The following is a 12,705-nucleotide window of genomic DNA, read 5'->3' on the forward strand; positions in this document are numbered from 1 at the left end:
TGATTTAGCTAGGGACGAAAACAATTTCTCGCGTTTTGGTGTTGACGCTTTTGCTTTTGCTCACAAAATGGATTAAAGAGAACGCCCAAACGCAAAACCTCTCCCTTTAGCAATGTCCATGGTACCCCAAGGTGCAGCATGAACTGAGCTAAGAGTGTTTCCGTTCTTTAAAGAGAAAAGAGGTTTTACCGTTGGGCTTGTATTAAGAAACAATAAATTACTTCATAAATGACCAGCCAAATTAGACTCTTATACTTTGAAATCATTTGTAATATTGCAAAGCAGTTCACCTAACGAATTATGTGTTTTATAAAGAACCCAGGATTTGCGTAAAATAGATTAAACTTTAAATTAGGGCACAGAGGTACACATTTTTTTCGCGGGGGTACCAAAAGGAAGTTATGAACGGCAGCTTGTACACAGGTTATGAAAAATACGAAATTTGGGGGATACGGCCAGGGATCGAACTCTGTCACTAGGCGGTACACTCCTTCTCTCCCTTTTTAAGTGAACAGCGGCCAAAGATATGCTTTTTTGTTATGTCCAAACCAAGGAAATGATAATGCCCACAAATGCAGTTGGCGGGCTTATGTGAGACAAGGATGGTGAGGAACGGTTTCGGGAACCCTCCACCTTTCTTCTGTGACGTGACAGAGGGCGCTAGTCACTGGGCTCGGTGCAAAGATATAGATGGCGCTCTGCCCAGTAACAGAGGCAGATGTTAGGCGGGCATAGCTGTGTGCTAAGCAAGCGCGGCGCATAGGCTCCGCCTTGTGCATTGTGCGATAGGGCAGCGGAAGTCACTGCTTAGTCACGTGAGCGCGTGCGCGGGCGTGGTCATAGCAGTGCGAAAGCTATAAAAGGCGCGCGTAGGCTTTAGGCTAGGCTAGGCTAAGACTAGACTAGTCGTCCTGAGGCCTGATAAAGAGCTGATACTGAGGTAAGGGTCGAGAATCCTGTGCAAGGGTTAAAGTCACCTAGCCTAGTGTGACTGTGCCTAAGTCCGAGTGGTGCGTGTGCTGTTGAGGGGCTCGGTAGGTTGAGGGGCTGATTGGTGGTGCGGTATAGTTCCTGATAGGAGCTTGCGGTCGATGCAAGAGTGGATTGCTATCTCGTGACGTGAGTTGCGTGTAGGGCCGGCAGCCCTGACAATAAGCCCCGTAGACTTGCTAAAGTCCCTGATTCGGCACTGGATGCCCACAATTAATTGTGGTGTTCACTGCTCTGGGTGAAGTCCGGTCACGTATAATCACGCAGTTTCCCCGTCAATAGCGCCCTCTACTGGTGTATTGGTTGAGTGTGTTGATGAATAAACCAGCCGCTTGTTAATTGTTGTATATAAGTCAGGAGTCCAGGCGAAGTTTATTTCAAGTCAGGTCTGTCCGGGTTACGTCATTAAGTTTCGACCAATCAGATTAGTCATCATCTCGACGAAGACCAACTTTCTTGGGGAACGGTATACTTCGGTCCCAACGGACTCGTCCCTAGCCGCTCAGGGACTCTCCGGCGTGCCGTCCGACGCACCGCGCCTCGAGGAGGAGGGCGCCCTCGCCTTCGTCGGAGGGCCGGGGCGCGGCGCCAAACTTCTTAGCGAACTGGCGAATTTTCATCACTTGGTGGCGCGCTACCAATATCAGCCTCAGACTTACTGAAAAAGTGCAAGGCCCAGATAAATTTCAACAAGGAAATCTTTCGAAGCTGATGAGCAAAGTTATTGTGAGTTCGATAAACGTTTTCAACATTTTTGCAAGAGTTCCATCTACGGATATCACTAGTTTTCCTTTGCATTAGTTTATACATGGAGGAAGGAGGGATGGTTTATATGGTGATAACAATTCCTACATTACTTGATATAGAGGGCCTACATGTACATTTAACTAAACTAGTCCATGCCTCTGAGTTTGAGCGTCATGTTTATGAGTAATCAGGGCCAATATCATGGATTATTTTCCCTTGATTAAAACAGGATTACCAACCCAAATGTTCTTGTGTTGTATTTGCTTGTGACCTGGTGACTGGTGTTCAGCTGGTGTTCGCTTATCATAGAAATGACATGGATTTTTGGTTGGTAATCTAGTTTGTTGTGAGCAAGACGATAGTACGGTACTAAGCAAACTTTTGTGCTTAGTAGCTTCATGAAATAGAGCCTGAAAGTTGACCCCTGATGGCGCACTTCCAGAACCCCTGGATAGGAAAAATTATATTTAATAATATTTTTCCATTCAGTTTTTTCAGAAGTCCAACTCGGAAAAAGGGCTTGGGAAATATTTGCTAGTATATCAATTTATAGAAACTGAGAAATTAATTGACTTAAAAGAGAAATATCCTGCCAAAAATTTACCCATCACTTCCGAAAATCTGAAATCCATAAAGAACAGTCCAATGTGGCTGTCTCGTATGCTGATGAACATTTACAGTTTGAAATTTTTTGGCAGTCTGGTGGTAAAAGCTGACATAAAAACAGATCAAAATATTTCAAAAGCCTTTTCTTGATTTATAAGGTAATAAACTTAAAGCAATAATCTACTTTTTCGAAAGATTCTAATATATTTTATTTAACCTTTGCTGACAACAACTGCGTTATGTCAAATCAGCGGAATATGGAACCCATCGACTACAGGTAGTTAAATCTTTGCAATGTTTAACAATCTCGTTTTCATGTAAGCATGGGAAGTGAAAACAAACGTGCACGAACAAGGAGACCTACATGTAGGTGCGATATCGCCGGGCGTGAAGGGTCGTTAACGAAATTTGTTTTTTACCCATCTCTAGGTGACTTTTTCCAAGTATTTTCCAACACAAGTGTTTCAGGGGATGGTTTCAGTATCATTTTGTTTTTTTTTATTGCACCATGAGCATCAGTTTTTGGCAGATACCGGTACATTATAAGTGTTCTGTATTATTAATCAGGAATTATTCTTCCAAAAATTATCGAATGTGATAGGATGGCCCAATGTAAAATCCCCAGAGGAGGACCGCGCGAGGGTTCCGGAAGCTCGCTGCATGACCTTTTACTTTCAGGCTCCATCAGTTGTTTATTGACCCAGTGCCTGGTAGTGTAGACTACACGCAGTACTGTCTACACTAGTCCGCTTCCCAGACACACACAGTGTTTACAATTTACTAACACAACGTTCCAACTCACACTCACGATGTTCCAACTCACAAACATGACGTTTGCCTGTCCGCTTGAGAACACCATACAGCTGTGGCAACCATGGTGACAGTACTGGATCACATTCACAGTATTCCCAACAAGCCTTTGTACTTCCTACCTGTGTTTGGATTTTCTGTGACCAAGTGGCGTTGTAGCAAAAATTTACCACTTGGAAAGAATTCCATCCGTGGATACTAACGTTGAGCAGAATCTTGAACCTTGCACAAATTTATTGTATTCCATCCTGAGTTGATTTGCCTTTGAATAACAACTCTTCACAGGATAATCAACTCAAAGGGAGAGCAGTAAATTTGCACAAGGTTAAAGATTGTGCTTGACATTAATAATTTCAAAGTTGCTGTTGTTATGGTAACGGTAATGGAAGTTCTATTACGGCATTGCACAATTACCACAATTCATAAATTTCATGGCATTGTGATGGCACAGGCGATACCCATGTGGCTGTGCAGTGTCGATGTGCTAGGTTCGAGCCTACTCATGATAGGATTCATTTTCTTTTTTCTTTCCTTCTTCATTTCCTTCATTTTTTTTCAATTGGATCGCATGTTCACTTTCTATACATGTTTTTCATTTCTTTTTTGGTAGATTCATACCCCTGGAGGATTCCCCTTGAGGGAAATGAAATCCAAGATCCATTCGTTGTAGACTGGTCTGGTTCCTGAAAGTAGACAGAAATCTGTGTAACTTCTGTAACAGTACCTGTAGCAACTGATTCATATTTTTTCCTGCAGTGATAAAACAACCATCAGAAGGTGGTACCATGTCCTAAAAGTGAAAGAAGTCAAGTTTAGCAAGGAAATATTGAAGCATGTACATGTACTTGGAAACTAGTTACACTTTTCAGACTAGTTTCTTCAGGTTTGTGCACAAGGCTTGCAAGGAGTCAAGTGATGTCCATGTATGGAACGCTTTCCATTGCCTTTTCTTTTGACACCCAATATTTTCATAGAGAACCAATTATTTTAGAAGGAATTAACCCTATGTCACTGAACCTGACAGTTGCTGGTGGTAACTATTGACATTTATGGAATAGTTCTGAAGCAAGCATGCCACACCACTTCATGGAGGCACTGTATGTGCAACATTTTTCAGATCATTAACAGTTCCGGATCACTTGATTAAATAAGAATTATGCTAGTGCCGCCAAGATCGAGTAACTGCAACCTCACTAATGCTCTTGATATATGGAAATTCACCAAATTCAGTGGGTATGGTCCAGCAGTCCGATGTGAAATTTAAGCCTGTTTTGAATAGGGTAGGCAAAGGCTGACAAAGGTATGGGTGTAATGAACTTTATGAGCCCGCCATTTGTCTACCTTGTACAGTACATGTATATCGATTTATTGATTATTTTATTGATTAGTTATACACAATTCATATGAGGGTGCTACATGTATAACATCTTTGCAGTGTCTATACAGTCCGTAATTACTTCATGAAAATTTACACAGCTCATTTTTTCCCTTTCCACAGAAATTCCGTGTGCCAAGTTGTAACCAAACCGTCGTTCGATGTGTAGCAAAGCATCATGGGAGATAAGCACAAGCTGGTAGCTCGATGGAGGGCATCACTGACGCGGGGGACCGGTCATGATTCATGGGGCCAGCTGGTGGAAGCTGTTGATGAATATCAAATGTAAAGACAAAAATCAGAGACTTTGTTTCATCGAGACAAATGTATTAAGATTGTGTATTATTTGTTTTGTTTCTGAGTAGAAATTCTCTGATGCTCATGTCATTTGATAGAACTGTCCACTATCAGAGTGCATTTTCGCAAGTAGGTATACTTGTGCAGGTATTATGCTTCTTATTTACCCTCCTGTGCAAAGATGCATTCTTGACAAAGCAGTCCTATCAGTCAAAATCAGTCCAGTGACATATGTGATATGTGAATGTGCTGTACAAGGAGAAATAGAAGACATTTTTGACCGTTTTGATGGTTACAGCAAAAGCAGGGTCAGTGTAGGTCACCAAGGTCACCAAGCTTACATCACAACCTTGAAAACTGTATTTTCATTGGCCCAGAATGGTGATATGGCCAGTCTATAAGAATGCACATTACCTTGTCCTTGCATATCACATACATGTAAGCAGTGAGTTACATGTACCCTTATAAACTTCGGTATCGCTGGTATCCTTACTATTTTCACATATACTGTTGACAACAGCAAGCTGTTTCAGTGTTTTATTTTCATAATTGTAGCAAGTTAAATTCCACACCCCCTCTAGTTTCGATTCTTCCGATTTCATGCTGTGCCATTTTCTCCCACAGGTTATCAAAACAGCTCCTGAAAGAAACGTCACATGAAGCAACTCTATTCAACGACAGCCAAAAGGTTCATTGTTTTATTCCTTTGAAATTAGCCACAGAGTGCCAACTACATGTACGTAGCCCTGTTTCCGTCTTGGGAGAGCTGCTCGATTGAATTTTTCTGTCGTAGCTTCATTAATACAGGCCACATGTAGACTGTAACCCACACATTAGGGCAAAGTGAGGGCATTCTTTGGTGGAGATGGCCCAAAAAAAAAGGTTCAAACCAGCCAAGTTTGACACTGGAGGAAGGTATAAGGAAAAACTAACTAGTTGGAAGTACACAGAATTGCAGTGTGCTTTTGGCACAGTCTGCAAGTATTTATGTATCTAAAATTTTTTGTGATTGCAGAGAACGTTATCGAAGATAGCTGCATGTCTAGACCTCCGAGGGAAAGCGCTCCAGGTAAGAGAAAAGTGGAATCTGGGAAATATGCAATGTAGTAAATATAGAAAACTGTTTCCATATGCCAGTTGTAAGCTGTGTCTTCAACCATATACACGTATATGTAACAGGAAGTTATAATCTTGTTTCCGGTTTTGCCATGTGACAGGTGTGTTAAGTCTTCATTTTTTTAATATTCTCATTTTGTATATGTGTTTGTACTTTAGTCTCCAGACAACACTCAAGGATTCACGTTAGAAGAACTGAAGAAAGTAGACTCAGGTAAGCCCAGCATTCTCTTTCATGGACTTCCCTCCACCCCGCCTTCCAAGTGGCTGTGCAATGCAGTTTGATGCAGTCGTTGAAACTGTACCTTGATGTCTCAATGAACCTTAATTTCAATTTCTATACAGGGTATTTGTTACATTTTTGTTTCTTATGCAAATAAGAATTTACATTTTATCAACAAAACTGTGATGTCATTGCGGAAAGATGAAGTTTGATTTGTACATTTTATATGTACAAATCATTGTACAATATATTTCTTATATTTTGCTGGCCTGAATTTCCTTTTGTCGTTGATGATTCATTGGTGTGTAATACGAGCGTTTAATAGTAGTGTGCCTCCAAGAGTTTGCAAAGCATTGACCAATCAGTGAAATCTGTTGACCCTTTCCGAACGTGTTTGGGTCGACAGATTTCGCACGCTGTGATTGGTCAATGCGTTGCAAACTCTTGGAGGCGCACTATTGTTAAATACCCGTATTACGCGGCAATAAGTCAACTAGCAACCCTTTGTCAGAACTGTTTCAGGTACGGTATCTCTCAATGGAGTTGACCCTAACAGGATCTCAAATAGTTTTCATGCATAGAAAAGGAGTAACAAATATGACAAACTGTCATTGCTTGGACCTTTTAAAAAGAGCCAAATAGAAAAACAATTAGTTTGAAAATATCTACTGTTCTTATTGCAGAAAATCTTCTTGTTCTAGTACCACAGAAAAGTTACATGTTTGGAACTGGGAGAGGTTGTATTGTTTGTTTTCTTGTCTCTTTCAGAATAACATTCTCTGAAATATGTGCAAACATATTCACAAATCAAATCAAATCTAAACTATTGTAAAAGAATACTAACTTTTTTATGCAGCCTTTGAGAGCCTGCTGTCAAGTTCACAGTCGGAGTTCCCTGTCAGTGTTCCAGTTGAAGCTGCCCTTTTCAGGTAGGATGAATGAACAGAAAGATACTCCAGTTTTTGTCGCAGATGGTGATTTGACTTATCCTTGTCGATGGATGTATGACCGGAGAGTATGGATTTCATTTTGCTAAATCTCTTTAAATGACACAGAAAGTTTCTCTGACAACTAATTATGCACTAGTCTTCTTTGGAAACGTCCCTGTTGTCTTCCAAGTTTCTTGTTAATTTCCTCACAGGCCCACAGTTAAATCGGGAAACTTTGAGCTAGATCTTGATGGAGATGAGATTGATGAGGATGAGGAGGATGAAACGGGACGTAATAAGACTTCAGTGATTGTATCACCTGGAATCAAACCACTGGGTAAGTGTGTGTGTCAAAGGTTGTGACCCCATAGGTCAGTTTTCTACCCATTATGGGTCAAAGTTCAAAGGTAAGAATGATATAGGGGACCTGGTCAGGCTTGGTTGACTGCTTCACCTTGAATGAAAACACCAGGTGTAGACATGTCAAAGATCCCAGGAAAGATGAAAATTCAATTTGCCACCCAATGGTAGGTCAAAGATCTTTGTGACTGTATCACTGTTTATCAAACCTCTAGGCATGGGCATGTCAAAGGTTACATCACTTTCCATTGCTGCTGGTTTGTGTAAATTGGCCCTGAGGGAGTGATTAGTATACATGCAATGTTCTTGAGTAGGCTAGTGTGTTAAAGGCTGTAGCATTGAGTTTCAGTGGCTTGTTGATGATTTCTGTCAATTGAAGTAACTGTGCACGTTTGTGGCTTTCATAATACAGGAAAACTTGACACAGATTGGAAGTTAGATGTACACTGACTGTTACCAGCATTGATATTAAATATTTTCAGGATGGTTACTTGTGATAAAAATTCAACCAGAATTTAAGTAACAAAGCCACCATGTGGGAATATGGCTTCATTGTCTGAGGCTGTCCTTGCGTCATCTGTCTTGACCTGCAGGTAAACTATTTCCTATGATACCTCGTGAGAGAGGAAGCACTAACCTCATAGTGCGAGTGGAGAAGATAGGTCTGAAGGATGCCTCAACATATCTGGACCCCTTCATTGTCATTTCATTTAAAGGTACTTTCCGGGTGAAATTTAAAAGAAATTCTTGTTCCAAGTGTCAACAACTTTTATGATGGTATTATTTTGGCTGAATATCTCAACTTTTGAAGAAGGCAAGAATACCACAAATACCACTAAATACCACAAAAACTGACTCATTTGGGAGTGTCTCAAAAGTCAGGAATGTTTGTGTTCCATTGAATCGTTCCCAACGGAACATTTACACGTTAGTGGGAATGGTCCACTTAGTGTAAAGACTTTGCTGAAGCAGTGTTCCAGTGGGTAAGCTTTGTTCCAAGTGGAACAGCTGTCCATTCCAGAATGAGAACGTGGTATTCCGAATGGAGTGTTTTGACCGATCTGAATAATGAGATGTTCCCTTAAAGAACCGCAACCTGTCATATTTTTCAACGTTCCGGGATGCCCATGGAGCAATATTTGCTACCTGAGCAGGTCATGCACAGCAGCTAAGTTTAAGTTCAACACACGTTTATCATGAACAGTTGCCGTGGTTATGTGGATGCCAGGGAACTTCTGCTATCCCCTTTTTTTGGGAATGGCGTTTTCTTAGAAGGTGTTACAAGCAAATAGGTGTAAATCTCTCAGATGATAAGCCAATATCAACCCTTTATGATTGGATTTTTTTTTCAACTTGTAAAGATAACAAAGGAATAGATGTTTCCAAGCCGCAAGAGACACCGGTTGCTCTGAGGAGGGAGGACCCCTACATTATCTTTGGAGTTGACGTCCATGTACAGAAATCTCTTGAAAAACTACCTAAAGGTGAAGGATGTGAAGAAAACTGAAGAACGGCTGGTCCATCAATGTATCAATATTACTTGATCATTCTCTATCACTTTAAAAATCATTATCGCTGGAATTTCCTGCCTCTTTTGCCCAGTTGGACCATCAAAATGGAGACCTTTTTTTCATTTCTTTGTTAATTTGAATGGTGTAGCTTTGTGTTTTCGTGATTTTGATATTGATTTTACTGAAAGGCGGGTGTGTCTTTAATGAATAGACAACAACAAATGAGTCAAATTGTACGTAGCAAATCTTTATTTCCATAGACATAAGCATGTGCTGCCCACATGAACCAGGAACCACATTTGGGCCAGCTGTAGCAATCAGGCTCATTCCAAAGCCAAATTTCCTGTGTGGTGTCATGGCCACCGCGAAGAGCAAGGGCTCTGAGTGTCGGTGCTTTTGTCGTATTTATTCCGTGTTCTTGTCCAGATTGAAGCTGTTAGTAATTTCCAGTTCTTTGTTGACAGGGACTGCCATTTTCTTTGAGTTCAAACACTACAAACTGAAAAAGCGGACTATTAGTACCAAGTGCTTTGCTTTCATGGAGATGGACGAAATCAAGCCAGGACCACTGGTCATTGAGCTGTAAGTATCTCAACCGGAAAGACGTGAAAAAAAAGGCCAAGTAATTTCAGAATGATTTTTAGCTGGCCAAGAAACATGAGCTTTGACTGGATTTGGGGAAGGAAGGCTATAAACTCTTCTCTTCCACTTGTGTGGGAAAAACAGATCCGTGGAGAATGATACAATAAATAAAATACTTTTGACTGTTTTTTGACTGTTTTCTTATTGGATGGAAATTATCATCAAGTACAGAAAAAATGGGAATAGTCTTTAAATTTAGTCAAATATTTATTTAGATGGTCATTTAGATCTGACACTTTCTAATAAGAATTCCATGGAAGTGGTCGTGTTCATGTACTTGTGGCAAGATAATCCTTTTTGTCTTCAGAGTGTTAGCACATTTTATGAATAAATTTCCATAGGCTTGTACATTTTCTTGATTAAATTAAAGCAGAAAAATTTACTGTTGTGACTATTACGGTATTACTTTTGAAAGTTCCTTACTATGAGCTATTTTTTTCTTGAATGACATAGCCGGAGGTGATTCTAACAATCTGTTTGAATTTCAGATATCAGAAACCCACCGACTTCAGGAGGAAAAAGCTGGCCTTACTCACTACAAAACCTCTGTACTTGCACCTGTATCTGAATCTTATTGGAGATTAGCAGCAAGATCGATGGGGGATCTTCCTAATTCCAAGATGGAGCCAAGCCTTTGAGTCAAAGGACTGATCAACATCGAGAGTGAGAAAGAATCGCTGGAGGCCAATTGCTGCCATCTGTCCAGATTTATTGACATCTTGCATAAAATAGTAGGATTCTTTGGGCCTGGTAAGAAATCAAAACAGTTTGCAAATTTGAAAGTTTTGTGCCAAAAAGGGCAGTTACCAGCCCTCTTAGATTCCTCTTTTGATGGCTCCCATGAGGGGCTGAAATCTTATTGTTAATTGTCACTGGGAGAAATGTTGATTAATTTCTCGTAACAAACATGATAAATTGCACAATCTGTCATTTATTTCAGAAAAATGATCTTTGGGGAGAGTTAAATGCCTTCCATTTTAAAGCAAAAAAGAAAAAATTCACTACATCAAATGTTTTGACAGGAGTTTTGAAGGACCATGAAATACCTCTAAATATCTCCAAATTATATTACATAAGGGGATTGTAAGCATTCAAATATAGATTCATTTATTTGTACATTCTGTATTCTACAAGTACTAGTGCAAAGCATCAAAACAAATGATGTATGTTTTCTAAACCATTACTAAAATCAGTATAATGGTACTTAGTAGCCCGTCCAGTGTTTAAAGGAACTTGAGTATTCCATTACTGTTCATGTTGTTGATTCTGTCATTATAATGCATTCATAATGAGCATGCCTTGAAACCAAAGAAGGCTTCCTCAAAACCAGCAACATTTTGTTTCTTTTTTATGAAAGATGGACTGATGGAGATGGACGTGTTTTCCTTCAATCTTGTTCACGCTAAATACCACATCATTCATGTTTCCACATTTCCAGTTAAAACCCCCTAGGGACCATTGAAATCCTGCATAACCTTGTTTGGTTTAGCACGGTTAGGGTTTTAATGAGACCTGTAACAAGATTCATTACTGTAGAGTGTTAGTCCAAGGAGAACTTTTGGCATGCAGTCGTGCAAAAGTATGTACATGTACATGCAAATAACAAGGCACTGTACTTACATGTTCATAAAATGCACAATTTTCAATCACAAATGACTCGCATTTAGATTTCGTAATACAAATCTCAAGAAATTTTAATCTTTATAGCAGTGGATCATCGAGATGTTAGGATGTTTGGACATTGCTGTATGATTGCAAATATTTTATGAGAAATTTTGAACACAGTTTTTTCACTTTTGTCAGCGGTAACTGAGCACTACTCTGGGTAATGTAATGTCACGCTTAGCAGAGCCGCCCCTTTTTTGTCAAGCTTGTAAAAATGAAATATTGCTCCATGGACGAAACTGTCCATGTTTGGAATACAACCTGGATATGCACTCTTCCTTATTTACAGCTTTTTGCTATTAAACCGGGTTCCCTAACAACTAACAATGCATAATTCTACCTTGTCCCAAGACTAAAAAATCACCATTACAGGTTACACCTAGAGGAAGTAATGGAGATGGACACCTTTGTAAAGTCAGTTACCTTGCCTGGACAGCAGCAGTATAACACTACTTTAGTCTAGCTTTTAACTGTGACCACACCCATTCAATATCCCCTCTCAAAAAAGGAGGGCCCAAGTGCCCCTCCTGCAAAATGTACCCTGTTATGCCAATACTGAAAAGTTGCTTCATGTATTCTCTCAGCTGTATTCATTATGAAGTTGTTATTTTCAATTTCTAACGTAGACAGCTCTAAGCACAACTCATGCACATGCCAGTAACGATGGGAGACATGTGCCGTCTATTGCACCACTCAGAAACATTAAGGGCTATATATCATGTATAGTACTAATTACTTGGCAAAGTGTTCCTGCCTTATTGCTGTCTTCCCAGGTGTATACTGGCCATGTGCCTGGATTTGTCTGTGTGGATGTAATCTGTGCAGTTACGAAAAGTTCTGGAATGCACAAAAAGTAATTTAGTACATTTTCAATTTCATGGTTTATATTTTTTAATGAGATTTCAGAGTCGGTCTTTATTTTTAATATTTTGATGTGGCCTCAACTCTACTAATGCTGGGGGGGTAGTTTTCCTGAGATTGTTACTGTCATGCAATTTTTGTAGGCCTAGTGTTTTGCCGTCCACTTGACAACAATTTTGTAACCATTGGACATGCCTTTGTTGCGTTCCCTAAATATCAAGTCGATGGTAGCATGGACTTCATTAGTGTCTACGGGATGTGATATTTGGGGTCAACAATTTATTAAAGGGTGGACGTGAAACAAAGGGGTTTGGGTGACAGTCAAACTGTATGGTTGGTTTATTGCTCTCACTTCTCTTCATCAAAGTTCAATGTGGGTTTGAAGAAGGTGTAGCTTAACATAATACAACACACAAAAGGCAAAGTTATAGAGAGGCGAAGTCGTATATGAGTGTAACTAAACTACGGTTTGGCAGGACCATTGGAAATGCAAGTCAGACGGAGTGGGTACGGTACGTGTGTGTAGCATCGCACAGCTAGGCTACATTCATCGGGCTGGGCCGTGGTGGGAGC

General features: G+C 40.1%; 1 protein-coding gene across 2 annotated transcripts; it reads left to right on the plus strand.

Annotated features, from left to right (window-relative positions):
* Positions 1-921: 921 nt before the first annotated feature.
* Positions 922-11,598, plus strand: aida (axin interactor, dorsalization associated). 2 transcript variants are annotated; one of them, XM_087134609.1, is made up of 11 exons: positions 922-940; positions 4,652-4,813; positions 5,450-5,513; positions 5,841-5,894; positions 6,101-6,155; positions 7,021-7,093; positions 7,306-7,430; positions 8,047-8,169; positions 8,815-8,937; positions 9,429-9,546; positions 10,095-11,598. In XM_087134609.1, exons 2-11 carry the CDS (start codon positions 4,707-4,709, stop codon positions 10,189-10,191), a joined length of 939 nt encoding a protein of 312 aa, XP_086990735.1. In that variant the 5' UTR covers positions 922-940; positions 4,652-4,706; the 3' UTR covers positions 10,192-11,598. The 2 variants fall into 2 exon arrangements, with proteins under 2 accessions (XP_086990735.1, XP_022086074.1); XM_022230382.2 differs by lacking the exon at positions 922-940 and adding an exon at positions 1,574-1,716.
* Positions 11,599-12,705: the final 1,107 nt, after the last annotated feature.

Source organism: Acanthaster planci, linkage group LG01, assembly GCF_054643075.1.
Source record: "Acanthaster planci isolate LZ-2023a linkage group LG01, COTS_SCS, whole genome shotgun sequence".
Taxonomy (NCBI): domain Eukaryota; kingdom Metazoa; phylum Echinodermata; class Asteroidea; order Valvatida; family Acanthasteridae; genus Acanthaster; species Acanthaster planci.

Excerpts from the sequence above, each read along its gene's own strand:
- aida (XM_087134609.1), top strand. The coding sequence starts at position 4,707 with ATGGGAGATAAGCACAAGCTGGTAGCTCGATGGAGGGCATCACTGACG. Across the intron at positions 4,814-5,449 it reads GCTGTTGATGAATATCAAAT|GTTATCAAAACAGCTCCTGA; the intron begins GTAAAGACAAAA and ends TTTCTCCCACAG. Across the intron at positions 8,170-8,814 it reads CATTGTCATTTCATTTAAAG|ATAACAAAGGAATAGATGTT; the intron begins GTACTTTCCGGG and ends CAACTTGTAAAG.